This window comes from Sebastes umbrosus, chromosome 5 (genome assembly GCF_015220745.1).
Source record: "Sebastes umbrosus isolate fSebUmb1 chromosome 5, fSebUmb1.pri, whole genome shotgun sequence".
NCBI classification, from domain to species: Eukaryota; Metazoa; Chordata; class Actinopteri; order Perciformes; family Sebastidae; genus Sebastes; species Sebastes umbrosus.
The window spans coordinates 37,583,564-37,599,042 of NC_051273.1; the positions used below are offsets into that span (position 1 = coordinate 37,583,564).

The window sequence follows — 15,479 nt, forward strand, 5'->3', positions numbered from 1 at the left end:
CTGCGTGACGCCCTGTCATAGCCGGCGCTCTGTCAGTTGCTACAGACACCAGCTTTTCAACAGCGATCTTTTTTTCCACCAAGTAGTCCTTCACAGCATCGTAAATATCAACTCCTCTGGTTGTAGTTCTCAGTGGAAGTAAGGTCAAAAACTCTTCTTTTGTGGAAAAGTCATCAGACTCCATCCGAACGAAGATAACCAGCTGGGCCGAATCGCTGGAGTCAACCGTCTCATCACACTGGATGGAAAACCATTTGCACCTCTCCATGTCCCGTTCTAGCTGCTCCACAGCATCCGCAGACAGCGCAGACACTCTCCTCGCTACAGTATTAGCACCAAGTTGTACATCGGCGATAGCAGACATAATTTCTGTCTTGCTTTTATGGTCCTTGAATAGCGTCATAGTAGTCATCGCCTCTTTTTCCCAAAAGTCCCCTGAAAAGTTGCCGTGGACTTTGGTGACGTGGCGCTCTACGTTACATCTTCTACCGACTGAGACACACACACTTGTCATTCACATTCGTGAAAATAAAACTCTGTTTCCCATTCCTCATGAAAATAGTATGTTTTCTGCCTTTTCTTGGCCTGGCTATTTCCTGTGGTGATTTTCAGATCTGGTGTGTGCTCGCTAGCCTGCTAACATCTCCTAGTATTATGGCGTGACTCATGTAACCAAACCTGGCAGCAGCGTAACTCGTTTAATTGACAGCTGATTGGCAAATAATCAGTTTGTGTCAGAAGGGGGCGGGATGTCTGTGAATTTGATTGGATTGAAATTTAGTTTTACCAAGTGACTTTGTCTTATCAAATCTGTTTACATATTCTTTGAACCGTTAGCGAGCGACTCAGAAATGGGTTGCGGGCTACTGGTCGCTTGCGAGCGACGTGTTGGAGACCCCTGTTATAGAATATGATGCATTGCTGTAGATTAAGCTACCCAACAGAATACAAAGGCGCTTAAATTAGCATCATCATATATAATAGTAACACTGACAGGGAACATTGAATACTTTTACTTTATGTACTTTAACTACATGTAGCTGATAATACTTACATACTTTTACTTAAAGTAAGAATGTCGGACTTTTACTTGTAATGAAGTATTTTCACAATGTGGTATTAGTACTTTTACTGAAGTAAAGAATCTGAATTACTGTTTGAAAAATTAAACTATATATTTTATTTTTTGATAAAGGAGATTGCGCTTCAACAATGGGATTTACGGTGCGGTGCTAGACCAAAAGTCCAATGAGCATAAAAATGTGATAGGGTAGCACATCCCAGATTTCAAAATCAAAGAGGACAAAATACTAGCATCACATCACAATAGATAGATCTTCTTCAGAAGCTCTCTGAAGAAGGCTTTGTGCCAAAACGCATAAGCATATGTCTATTGTGATGTGAGCCATTTAAACAAGTGAATTGCCAGTATTTTGTCCTCCTTGATTTTGAAATCTAGGATATGCTACCCTATCACATTTTTATATATTTTATTTGTGAGGCGTTTTTAAAGATTTACGTCTTCAGTAGGAACCAATGTGCTTAGAGCTGAGAGCCACAGACAGGAAGTGAGACAGTATTGAGAGATCTAAACAATGAGATTTTGCAACTGTAAGAATATCAACATTTATTTCTTCTTACTAATTATATAAAACTCTGAGTTTATTTCCAACGCTCATGTTCCTGGTGTTTTTATTATAACCAATAGATTTTTTTGCCTAAACTAGAAATTATGACCCAGATTATTAGATAAGTATAGTTTTCCTTTAAGATGAGCTCATGTTGTACTGAGTGAATGATCCATCAGTGTTGTAATGATCTGAACTGTGTGACTGCAGAAGGAGTCGGGTTGGACCGAGCTGTCTGCCGGTCAGAACTTCACTCAGGACGACGTGGAGATGAACCGTCTGTGGTACGCTCACACCGCTGCCGCCAGCGCCACTGGGTTCAAAGGTCACGACAGCTTCCGCTACACCCTCAGCGATCTGGACAACGAGACTCCTGCACAGAGCGTCTTCATCTCCATCCACACTGTGCAGAAAGGTCAGAGGTCACCTCAGTGGTAGAGTTCAGGGCAGTGGGCAACCTGAGAAGTGAAGCCAATGCTGAAGTACCTTAAACCTGCATTCTTTCTAATAGCCAGCAGGGGGCGACTCCTCTTGTTGCTAAAAGAAGTCTGGTTGTATAGAAGTCTATGAGAAGATGAGCCTACTTCTCACTTGATTTATTACCTCAGTAAACATTGTAAAGATGAGTTTATGGTCACAATCTCTAGTTTCAAGTCTTCTTCAATACAGCATGATGTTCATTTAGTAAATTATGGTCCCATTTAGAGTCAGACAGACCATAAAGCAGGGGATGCTTTAGGGCGGGGCTACCTTGTGATTGACAGGTCGCTACCACAGCGTTGTCTGGTCTGGGAGTTGTCTGTGTTTTCGTCACAGAACTTTAACCCTTTCACAGTGTGTTTTCAGTTCATCAAAGTTATTTACTTTTTTGGTCGCCTAAAAATCTCTTATTCAGTGTTCAGTTGTGCTTAGCTCCACCCTCTAGTGTCACTTCTGGTTGCAAAAACCAAGATGGCGACGGCCAAAATGCCGAACTTGAGGCTTCAAAACGGCAGTCCACAACCCAATGGGTGACGTCACGGTGACTACGTCCACTTCTTATATACAGTCTTTGGTACAGGGTCGTGTTTGAAAGTAACCCTTCAAAGGCGAAACGCTCGCAGATGGTTAAGGTTAGGCGTTGGCCTCTAATGGTTATGGCTAGGATAGGTCGTTGGGTGGCAAGTTTCTCGAGAGTTTTTGAACATTTTCGCAACTTGGGGGTTACCATCTAGACACAAAGTACACGGAGTATGGCCGATGCTTGACTTTAAAGGACTTCTCATCCAGGTTGGCTTAAAAGTTGAGTTTCAAAGTTCATTCCTGACCTGCAATCAGCTGAATACAATATGAGCTCCAGGTCCATTTAGTGTTTTTCAACTCTAAAGCTGACACAGTCGAGGAGTCCTTAAAGTGTTCAGAAAGTGAAACACGTCCATGAACAACTGCCTAAAGTTACAGCATCAAGAAGATGCATCTACTCACACACTTGAGCCTTCTGTGGTCTCTGTGGTCTCTCTGGCCGGTCGCGGTTCATGTATTATTGAGCGCCACCCCCCCTTCAGCTCACCGTGCCAGCTTTGCCAGTCGGGTGAACACGGTGCGGCGAGGCCTCGGACCTTCTGGCTCCGGGCCCTCTGATCCTGGAGGAGCGGAGGTGAGAAACGACCGGCCTCCTCAGCCGGTGAATAATTAACGGAGGGGAGGTGGAGCAGCTGTGGATGGGCGTTGGCTCATCTCCTCTGGGTGCTCCACCTCCTCCAACAACAACGCTCCAAGAAACAGAGATATCCAGGCCTGTTTTATTATTGTGTTATCTCGCCCTAACCCTTTAACTAAAGAGGAAAAGAAATATCCCTTTAACTTTTGCCAGTCGATGGAGACCTTAATGATTTGCAGTATGAAACAGCACCTTTATTTTTAGTTTGAGCGTCTCAGGAGGGATTTTTAAAAATCTTTATTTATTAAGGGTAGATTCTCACGAATGCAACTATTCACACAGTTTCACACATTCACCGCTGTAAATCTGGGCTGTAGGTGGAAGTAGACAAGTCGCCATCACTATGCGGTGGCACCTCACATGTAATGTATGTAAAGAACTGTCCTGCAGATCCCGTAGAACCAGTTATATGTTGAGACGTCTTTTCTGTTCTGTGCTTTCATCATTTTTGGGGGAAAAAAGTTGAAGCCACAAGCCTCTGCAGCTTGAAATCAGTTTTATCTAAACCGCCATTATTATGAAATCCTCATGTTTCGATTATACTTGAGCAGCTTGCCGACACAGTGCAGACGAGGACCTGCTAACGGCCGAGTCTGTTTCCTGACCTACATCATTAACGCTTCTATGCTCACTGCAGAGTCAGCATAACAGAGAAAAAGAGATATAGAACGAAAATAAACATATATATTAGGGCTGCCAAAGTTAACACAATAATAACGTGTTAACACAAAGTCCTTTTAACGCCACTAATTTCTTTAACGCATTAATGCAACTTGCGATTTTCAGGTTGTAGCAGGCTCAGTTTTAAAGCTGAATTTAAGATACTGGTATCATATGAAACTAAAAAACCTAAGGAATCCATTGTTACCAACAATGTCATAATATCTTGTTGTGAAGGAGGCTCCAAACTGTCACGGCCATTTTCAAAGGGGTCCCTTGACCTCTGACCTCCAGATATATGAATGTAAATGGGTTCTGTGGGTACCCACGAGTCTCCCCTTTACAGACATGCCCACTTTATGATAATCACATGCAGTTTGGAGCAAGTCATAGTCAAGTCAGCACACTGACAGACTGACAGCTGTTGTTGCCTCAATAGGTCTGTCAGTGTGCTGACTTGGGCTGCAGTTAGCCATGTTATGATTTGAGCTTATTGTTTTATGCTAAATTAAGTACCTGTGAGGGTTTCTGGACAATATCTGTCATTGTTTTGTGTTGTTAATTGATTTCCAATAATAAATATACTGGAAAAACAAAGTTCGGAAACTTGTGTTTGGTGGATTATTTCTCTGTTGTTACAATGCTAATTGGCATTATATTTTACATCGTTGGAAAGCCTGTTTATTTACCTTCGCAATGATGTCCAACTTGTAAGGATCATGCATTTGTGGGATGAGCAGCACAGCTGATTATGTGGGTAGCGCCCAAGAAAAATTTGCCAAAATGCTCTGCCAATGGTAAACAGTGTATTCTCATAAGGCTACCAGGAAGCCTGCAATGATTGCCCTTCATCGTCAGGCCCGTTGGCGCTGGTGTCGACAACACAGACAATGGAACCTGAACATGTGGGGGAATGTCATGTTCAGTGATGAGTCCAGGTTCTGTCTGCCAAAGTTGGATGGCAGGGTCAAAGTATGGAGACGACGCGGAGAACGCTATGCTGATTGTTGAACCGATCGAGTAACAGCTTTTGGTGGGGGCAGTGTCATGGTGTGGGGCGGCATCTCCCTCACTGGCAAAACAAGGCTTGTCATCATTGAAGGCCATCTCAATGCAGGGAGATATTGGGATGATTCTGCAGCCAGTGGCGATCCCATATCTCAACAATCTGGGACCTAACTTCATCCTCCAAGATGACAACGCTCACCCCCACAGAGCCAGGGTTATCACAGACTACCTCCACAATGTGGGAGTAGAGAGAATGGAACGGCCTGCCAAGAGTCCACACCTCAACCCAATTCAACACTTGTGGGATCAGCTTGGGCGTGCTGTACTGTGTTAGAGTGACCAACACAACCACGCTGGCTGACCTGCAACCAATCCTGGTTGAGGAATGGAACACCATCCCACAGCAACGTGTGACCAGGTTGGTGACCAGCATGAGGAGGAGGTGCCAGGCTGTTGTGGCTGCATATGGATCTTCCACCGCTACTGAGGCTCCTGACGGTGGATTAAATTAATCAATATGTCTTGTTTGTTCCTTGTTACTGATAGAGAGTTCAATCATCCAATCCACCAAACAACTCAAAACAAGAGTCAACACCAACAGGAGAATACACTGTTTACCATTGACGGAGCATTTTGGCAAATTTTTCTTGGGTGCGACCCACATAATCAGCTGTGCTGCTCATCCCACAAATGCATGATCCTTACAAGTTGTGAAGGTAAATAAACAGGCTTTCCAACCATGTAAAATATAATGCCAATTAACATTGTAACAACAGAGAAATAATCGACCAAACACAAGTTTCCGAACTTTGTTTTTCCAGTTTATATAAGAGTATCAAATACTTGACAAATCTCCCTCTAAGGTACATTTTGAACAGATAAAAAATGTGCGATTATGTTGCCATTAATCACAATTAACTATATGTATTTATTTATTTATTTATATATTATTTATGAAAAGGAAATTCAAAATAAATACCAATACAAACAGCCCCCCCCCCCCCCCAGTATTTTGACCTCTGATTCTCTCTCTGGCTGCCTCCAGGTGACTTGGTGCTGCTGATCAAGGCGGTGCGTCTGATGGAGGGGCAGCGGGTCGTCTTGAACACCGACATCCTGCTGGCGTCGGACTCGTCCGGTCGTCCGGAGGAGCTGGTCTACACGGTGTCTGTCCCGCCTCGGCATGGCCTGGTCCACGCCGTCCAGCAGCCGGGCGTCACCCTGATCACCTTCACACAGCTGGACGTAGCCGCACACCGAGTGTGCTACACCCACGACAACAGCCGCCACGCAGAGACGGACTCCTTCAGGTGAGAAGACACACTCACAATACATGGATGTCTATGGCTGTTAATATTCAAATGAAATCGTCATCATATTCACAGCTTTCTTAAAAAAAGATTAAGATCCCAAGAAACCATCCAAGTTCAAATAAAAATCAAATAGAACAAATATATGATTAAAAACATAATAATAATTTAAACCTGATATTTGAACTATTGCAGCATCTATAAACCAAACTCTTCTGTGTTTCACTGTTGATGGTGAGCAGCTGTTTGACTTTGGCCCTCTCAGTTAAGTGAAGCTATTTTGCAGCACAGCATGAAATTCTGCACACACCAGGAGAATAAATGTCAAATGATGTGCCTACATATTGTGAGAGGAGGATATATCTGTCAGAAAAAAAAAGTATCACACACAACATTTGGCTGACGAAAGAAAAACTGGGCAGCGAGACGAGAGGGCGTCAGGAGACGAGAAGCTTTCTCTGCTGCAGTATGTTTATCTGCTTTTCCAGCCAATTTGGCAGCAGCAGGGTTTTTAGAGGAGGGGGGAATGTGTTGGGGTGAGTGTGACCTGGACTGTGTGAAGACCCCGGGTTTGTCACCCAGACCTCTGCTGCCCCGACCGGCTGGTTGTCTGGCTCTAAAAGAGCCGGTCAGATCACAGCCAAGACTCAGAGACTGAGAGACTGGAGGACGGTGAGACAGACAGATGCGGGGAGGGAGAGAGAGACAGAGATAGCGAGAGACAAAATGAGAGACATCCAGAAAGACAAACAGAGAGAGAGAGACAGAGAGACAAACAGACACACTGAGAAACAGAAAGAGGGAGAGAGACAGACAGACACACTGGGTGACAGAGAGAGAGAGAGAGAGAGAAAAAGACAAACATATATATATATATATGTACAGACAGAGACAGAAAGACAGACAGAGAGAGAGAAAGGAAGACAAAGAAACAGACATATATACTAAATACCATATACTAGGGCTGTCAAAGTTAATGCGATAATAACGCGGTAACGCAAATTCATTTTAACAGCACTAATTTCTTTAACGCATTAACGCAACTTATGAATTTGAGGTTGTAGCGGGTTCAGTTTTAAATGTAGAGTTAAGATACTGGTATGATATGAAAATAGAACCTAAAGAATCCCTCGGTAGATATATATATAGATATATGTATATACAGTATTTTATTTTTTCATGCTTCTTAGAAAAAGAAAAATAACTTTTTAGGTTCATGATGAGTTTCAGTGATTGGCCAACCCGATATCACGCCAGAGCGTGTAATAGACCTGCCTGTCCACCAGAGGACAGCATGTCAGTGTCAGGGACGTTTTGAATATTACACGCCTGTATTAACGTGCCGTACCCAGGGTTTCTGCCAGAAGAGTTAAGACCGGCGGTGGGGAGGGGATGCTGAGCAGCAAAACTCGGAGGAGCAGATTGTCATAATGAGAATAGCGCTGGTCCACCTTAATAGCCCATCTTAAGCGAGCCTGAGCCGAAGTTATGGCTTACTTCGGGGCAAACCCCTTCAGTGAACAGACTGTGGTAAGCAAGACACGGGACCTTGGCTTGTGTCTTGACGAGTTGTAGCATTTCTTCACCGACAGCCTTAACTGTACACACACTGCACTGCTACGCTCACAGCTATACTGTCTTCACACTCGCGATCAGTCCGTCACACACACACACACACACACGCACACACACACACACACACACACACACACACACACACACACACACACACGCACACACACACACACACACACACGCACACGCACGCACACACACGCACACACACACACACACACTCTCTCTGTCACTTGACCGCAAACACCGACCGACACTCGCTAATGTTAAGCACACAACCTACGCACTGAGTTATTCTTTAAAAGAGTTTGCTACTTGTATAACACATTTCAGTTTAAAAAAACATCTTAAAAATACATAATTTCCCGATGCTTAGGCCCCAAGGGGGAGTCAATTTAGACCCAGCGGAGTTGCAGGGGGGCAACAAAGCTACTGACTTAGGTTCAGGCAAGAAAACCACTTGGTTAAGTTAAGGGAAAACTTCATGGTTGGGCTTAAAATAAGTATGTAAGATAAGTAAAACACGTACAGAAACAACGTAACATCAGTGCGGGAAACAAAGAATCACTACAAAACACGTGACAAACGTCATTAATCTAATTTACCAGGTGTCCTGGTTGAAAGTCCAGTGTTTGTTGGACCCATCCACTTTTCCACAAACCCACCATAAGTGGTCTTTCTCACTTTTTATACTACGTCACTACCTCAGAGCATATTTCAGAGTATGGAAAACCATTACTTGATTCAACATTGCACTTTCACGCATTGCTGTGAGACTGGGCTGGACTGGCGGTGTATTTCATCATCATGTTTTTAAATCTTTGTTGTATATGAGTGAAAAGAAGATGAAATCATTTGATGTGTGTGTTGTATCAGGACAGAGCAGGATGTTAGTGTGGCCCCATCTGAAGAACACACACCTGTGCATCATTCCTGAGTGTGTGTCTGCTGTGTGACAGCAGATGATGAATGGGCATTACTAGGAGAATAACAACAGCGTTGGCACGACGACGACGGCCAGAGCGCCGGCCACAGACGGCCATCCCTGGGCAAATATGGCCGACATCAGAGCCAGATGTTACATCAGGACCTGCCTCTGAGTGTGTGTGTGTGTGGTGGCCGGTGTGCTGAGGCCTGGGGCAGTTAGTCAGCTGCAGGGCTCAGAGGCAGATTGTGTTGGCAGAGGGCTGAGAGGACAAAACACACACACACACACACACACACACACACACACTCTATAGTGACAATTGACAGTGCAGTGGACCTGAAAAATGAGCAGTGTGTGTCTACAAATGAGAACAGGCCTTTATGTGAGTGATGGATGACTGAAGCTGCTATCAGTGTTACTCAAGAGAAAGTCATGAGATTAATTACTGTAAATATTGTATAATCAAACTCCACATGAACACTTATTGTTCTTATTTTTTTTAATGTATTTCTAAATGTATTTTGTAAAAAAACAATTAGCAAAAATGGCTGGAATTAAAATTTACTTTAACAGCCTAAAGGAGCTACTCCACTCATTTAGTATTTCACTTCCATAGAGTTGTGGGCATAGCAGACAGTATATAGATAGACACCGCATTGACTCCTGGATCATACGTCATATTTGCCCAGGCAAGAGCTGTCGTTTTCCTGGATGAAAATCACTATAACGTCTACATTTCTCAACCGATTTCAATGAGTTGTTTTATATTCAAATGTTTATGATCTACGAGGAGTAACGTTAAATTAACGTTACCATTTTTTCTTTTCTCAAAGATTTGGTGAAAAACTGTTAAATACATTAACGTCACTGCTTCCGGTTCATGGATTAGCGGTCTGTCTTTCGATATGGTGGATTCAATCAATTATTAGGTCTTTATTAAAAACTAGTACTCTCATATCACGTTTTCCTTTAAGCATTTTTCACATTATCAACTGTTAAAGTTAACGTTACATCTTTACAAAATGTTTGCTTCCGTAACGTCAGATAAGAGCTAGCTAACGTTCGTTATTGTTAGCTAATCAATATAAGTTGATGTTAGCTTATTGATGTTCATATCTTACATGATATCGTGTTTAAAACATGAAATGTACGATACGTTTTAAAACTGATGTGTCTAATATTGTAAACAATAAAACTAATATCATGTCTTTGTTAACAATTACGCTGTTAAATTATTTTGATTTTTATAACTACTGTATTATCACCATTATTTCAATAAAATCAGGTCATAACTGATATTATTATGCTAGTATTTATTGTTACCATTATTTATTTATGTACTACTATTTGCCTGTTATTCTGATTGCTCTTATTAGTAAGAACATAATAGTAATATCAGTAGCAGTGATAGTGGTAGCCTATAGACTGAAAACATGATCGCTAAAACAGAGGAAGACATTTCATTGTACATTGTATTATATCATATTATATTATATTATATTTATTATACAGGGACCTCTCTACAAGTATTAACCTTAAACTAGGATAATAAGCCAAAGCCATACCTGACAAATTCCTTATGATAAATGAAATATTTTCTATGACGTAAGTCATTCAGTTCCTGTCAGCCTACTGTACACACATCTACTGAGCGTCAAGCAGTGATTAGAGCTCAACTTTTGAGATCTAAGTGTCACGGTCTAACTGTCTGTCATAAGTCATTAAGGATGGGCTATAACGATTGGCTGCTTAGGCTTGGGGGCGGGCCTAGTTGGTGAGAGGGAAATGATTTGAGGCAACTCGCGGCGGAACCACCTGAACGCCACGAGGGAAGACTTTGGCGTGGCGTGTTTGTTAGTGAGAGTTGAATGCGAATCCTGAAAAAGACTGACTACGTGACACCGGGACTAAACAATGTCCCAGTGAATGTTAGTTTCTAAGTTTCTGTGATATTTAGCAACTAAACAGAGGACTGATCTCCCTCCAGATATTAGAGGAATGTTAAAAGAGTCATGTTGTCTCAGCAGGACTCTGTCTGACCAGTCAGAGGCTGCTCTTTTTGTCTCTCCTCTTCTCTCTCCTCTTCTCTCTCCTCTTCCCTCTCCTCTTCCCTCTCCTCTTCTCTCTCCTCTTCTCTCTCCTCTTCCCTCTCCTCTTCCCTCTCCTCTTCCTTCTCCTCTTCTCTCTCCTCTTCCCTCTCCTCTTCTCTCTCCTCTTCTCTCTCCTCTTCTCTCTCCTCTTCCCTCTCCTCTTCTCTCTCCTCTTCCCTCTCCTCTTCTCTCTCCTCTTCCCTCTCCTTTTCCTTCTCCTCTTCTCTCTCCTCTTCCCTCTCCTCTTCTCTCTCCTCTTCTCTCTCCTCTTCCCTCTCCTCTTCTCTCTCCTCTCCTCTTCTCTCTCCTCTTCCCTCTCCTCTTCTCTCTCCTCTTCCCTCTCCCCTCTCCTCTTCTCTCTCCTCTTCCCTCTCCTCTTCTCTCTCCTCTTCTCTCTCCTCTTCTCTCTCCTCTTCCCTCTCCTCTTCTCTCTCCTCTTCTCTCTCCTCTTCCCTCTCCCCTCTCCTCTTCTCTCTCCTCTTCCCTCTCCTCTTCTCTCTCCTCTTCTCTCTCCTCTTCCCTCTCCTCTTCTCTCTCCTCTTCTCTCTCCTCTTCTCTCTCCTCTTCCCTCTCCTCTTCTCTCTCCTCTTCCCTCTCCTCTTCCCTCTCCTCTTCCTTCTCCTCTTCTCTCTCCTCTTCCCTCTCTTCTCTCTCCTCTTCTCTCTTCTCTTCTCTCTCCTCTTCCCTCTCCTCTTCTCTCTCCTCTTCTCTCTCCTCTTCCCTCTCCTCTTCCTTCTCTTCTCTCTCCTCTTCCCTCTCCTCTTCTCTCTCCTCTTCCATCTCCTCTTCTCTCTCCTCTCCTCTTCTCTCTCCTCTTCCCTCTCCTCTTCTCTCTCCTCTTCTCTCTCCTCTCCCCTCTCCCCTCTCCTCTCCTCTCTCCTCTTCTCTCTCCTCTTCTCTCTCCTCTTCCCTCTCCTCTTCCCTCTCCTCTTCTCTCTCCTCTTCTCTCTCCTCTTCCCTCTCCTCTTCCTTCTCCTCTTCTCTCTCCTCTTCCCTCTCCTCTTCTCTCTCCTCTTCTCTCTCCTCTTCTCTCTCCTCTTCCTTCTCCTCTTCTCTCTCCTCTTCTCTCTCCTCTTCCCTCTCCTCTTCCCTCTCCTCTCCCCTCTCCTCTTCTCTCTCCTCTTCCCTCTCCTCTTCTCTCTCCTCTTCTCTCTCCTCTTCTCTCTCCTCTTCCTTCTCCTCTTCTCTCTCCTCTTCCCTCTCTTCTCTCTCCTCTTCTCTCTTCTCTTCTCTCTCCTCTTCTCTCTCCTCTTCCCTCTCCTCTTCCTTCTCCTCTTCTCTCTCCTCTTCCCTCTCCTCTTCTCTCTCCTCTTCTCTCTCCTCTTCCATCTCCTCTTCTCTCTCCTCTCCTCTTCTCTCTCCTCTTCCCTCTCCTCTTCTCTCTCCTCTTCTCTCTCCTCTCCCCTCTCCTCTTCTCTCTCCTCTTCTCTCTCCTCTTCTCTCTCCTCTTCCCTCTCCTCTTCCCTCTCCTCTTCTCTCTCCTCTTCTCTCTCCTCTTCTCTCTCCTCTTCCCTCTCCTCTTCCTTCTCCTCTTCTCTCTCCTCTTACCTCTCCTCTTCTCTCTCCTCTTCCCTCTCCCCTCTCCTCTTCTCTCTCCTCTTCCCTCTCCTCTTCTCTCTCCTCTTCTCTCTCCTCTTCTCTCTCCTCTTCCCTCTCCTCTTCTCTCCTCTTCCCTCTCCTCTTCCCTCTCCTCTTCCTTCTCCTCTTCTCTCTCCTCTTCCCTCTCTTCTCTCTCCTCTTCTCTCTTCTCTTCTCTCCTCTTCCCTCTCCTCTTCTCTCTCCTCTTCTCTCTCCTCTTCCCTCTCCTCTTCCTTCTCCTCTTCTCTCTCCTCTTCCATCTCCTCTTCTCTCTCCTCTCCTCTTCTCTCTCCTCTTCCCTCTCCTCTTCTCTCTCCTCTTCCCTCTCCCCTCTCCTCTTCTCTCTCCTCTTCTCTCTCCTCTTCTCTCTCCTCTTCCCTCTCCTCTTCTCTCTCCTCTTCTCTCTCCTCTTCCCTCTCCTCTTCTCTCTCCTCTTCCCTCTCCACTCTGCTGCCCTGTGGCCGGCTCTCCAGCGAGCTATGCCGGCGGGCAATTTGTCAGCTTTTCAACTCCAAAAAAGTCAGATGATCACAGGTTCCTGTTAATTTATAATGTACATCTGTGTTGTGATATTTAAACAAACTATCCTCTTCAACAAGGAAATAAAGCCTCTCGTCTACAGACTGCTCTCTAGAGAGCGATCTGTGAGCATGACTGTCTGTGAGCGTGACTACCCGGCTGGCTGGCAGCGACCCCGGCAGGCGCTAGCTAGCGAGCTTCTAAACTCCGACCACGGTGGAACAAATGTTCGATTCGCCATCTAACTTTGTAAAACTGCTGATATTCTAAATCTACACAGTTGATTTCTCGCCTCAAAAACTTGCAGAAGGGAATTTAGTGATGAAATAGCTACAAAAAATGTAAGAAACGAGCCGTTTTTGGCTTCTGTTGTTGTAACCGTAGCCTGTAGCAGTCCAGCGCTTTGCATTGTGGGATACAGTAGGTGAGGTAGACAGGTCCGATGCAGACTGGAGATTTTTTCCAAATCAGTATCGGTAAATCAGTATTTTTGGTATACTGTAGATTTTGCTTTTGTTTGCATACTACATACCACATACTACATACTACATTTTGGCCAAATCAGTACGTACTACTAGTATAGTGTGCGGTTTTGAATACAGCCATGGAGAAGTACTACACTACCCACAATCCTAAGTGTAACCGCAACGTCTCTGATTGGTGAAGCCTGTTGTTACCGTGGAAATGATTACCGCTAGGGTTGGGCGATATTGAAATTTCCCTACTGACGATATTGCTTTAAGAAAAAAGACGATATACGATATTATTGTCCAAAAAAAGCTGAAGAGAGATGCCCGTAGATATAAATATCTATGGACTGGAGACACATACGTCTCAATACATAAGTGGCCACAATGTTTAGACAGTTAGCGCTATTTTACACCATGACATGCTGAGATCAATAACTCAGATCAATCAGCTGGTGACTAGTAACTGTCCTCATACAGTCTCGCCACTGTTTATATGTTGTTACCTCTGATTGAGGGCTGACTGCTCACCGTGGGAGGAGTTCTGGTCCGGCTGCTCTCTGTAGAGGGAGTCGGTGGCCGACTGGCGTATTCTGGATGGTGAGTTTTAAGATGAGAGTGGAGATTTGTGGCGTTTTCATCTTTAGTCCTGACTTGTTTATTGCACAGTTTACAAATCACTTCATTCCCGTTCTTCGGATCTCCTTTTTCTTTGGTTTAAAACCAAAGAATCGCCAATGACCCCCCGTCCCCTCCCCCCCCCTTCTCCCCCTCAAACAAGCGTGCAGGAGACCAGAGAGAAAGACGATGTGTGTTCAGCTTTCACTACTTTTGTAGTTTCTAACTGAATCTCCTTCACTGTTTGTACTTTCAAATATCTGCTTTATTTTACTTTTACACTTTTCAGCTGCATAGGAGTCGTGTTAAGTTGCTGCTGATGAAAACCCAACATTTTCTGATTTTGCTGCTTCATAATAAAAGCTTTTAAATAACAAAATGACGGGGGACTTTTATTGTGAAGAATATAGGAAATGAAATGTGTTTATCACTGTTTTACAGCCATTTCTTTGAGTAGCGGGTAACTGTTGTAATGGAGACGTAAATCCCTGCCGTGCTGGCCTGACGCACCGAGTTATGTGGAAAAATCCTACAAGGCACTGGAACTTGGCTTGTGTCTTGAGGAGTTGTAGCATTTATTCACTGACGGTCTGAACTGTACACACCGCTATGCTCACAGCGAGTTACAGCTGACTTCCTCTCACCGTCACACACACACACGCTCCCTCGCTCTCTCTGTCTCTCTCTTGACCGCAAACACCGATACTCACTACCATTAAGCACACAACCTACGCACTGAGTTAATCCTTGAAGGACTTTGCTATTTGTATAACACATTTTAGTTTAAAAAACATCTTAAAAATACATACTGTAATTCCCCAATGTTTTGCCTGGCGAGGAGTCATCTCAGGCCTGCCGGGCTTGCAGTATACTGGCGGAATCCCTGTATTCAACATCATTTAATATCATTCTCTTATCGTGGACACGTGAGGACCATTATCGTGGCCAATCAATATCGTGTCTAACGGTAATCTCGTTGTCTCGCCCAAGCCTATTTACCGCACCCACAAACAGCTGGCGACGGTACGTGCTGCTCCATGGTCTGCTCCCGGATTTCAAACCGGATTAACATGGTGGCTTGTTTGGAAACTTTCTCTTATATAGAGTGCTACAGGAATGAGTCCTAAAACCCAGAAATGAGTTAGCATTTTATCACTTCTGGTTCCCTCGTCTGGAAGTCAATAGGTCTTTTGAATGGGTTTTTAGTAAGATGCCTGGAATAAGTCCTGTAGTTAACACAAGCTGAAGAGATTTTAACGAATCTTTAATCTTTAAGAAAAACATCTGTATAAACACATAAATAAATACGTATGAAATGACACAATTGAAAACTACCTTTAATTCTGGAGAGACAGAAAAGTTTATTCTGCTTTTTGGTCCATTTAAACTGCTTATATTT

The 15,479-nt window shown here is 44.0% G+C and overlaps 1 protein-coding gene across 8 annotated transcripts in view; it reads left to right on the forward strand.

The window, feature by feature from the left end:
• Positions 1 to 15,479, forward strand: part of frem1b (Fras1 related extracellular matrix 1b) — a 77,714-nt gene that overhangs the window by 45,984 nt on the left and 16,251 nt on the right. For all 8 annotated transcript variants that reach the window (XM_037770465.1, XM_037770458.1, XM_037770459.1 and 5 more), the window contains 2 exons: positions 1,839 to 2,043; positions 6,041 to 6,305. In XM_037770465.1, coding sequence (XP_037626393.1) covers positions 1,839 to 2,043; positions 6,041 to 6,305 — 470 coding nt within the window. The remainder of the gene's footprint in view (positions 1 to 1,838; positions 2,044 to 6,040; positions 6,306 to 15,479) is intronic.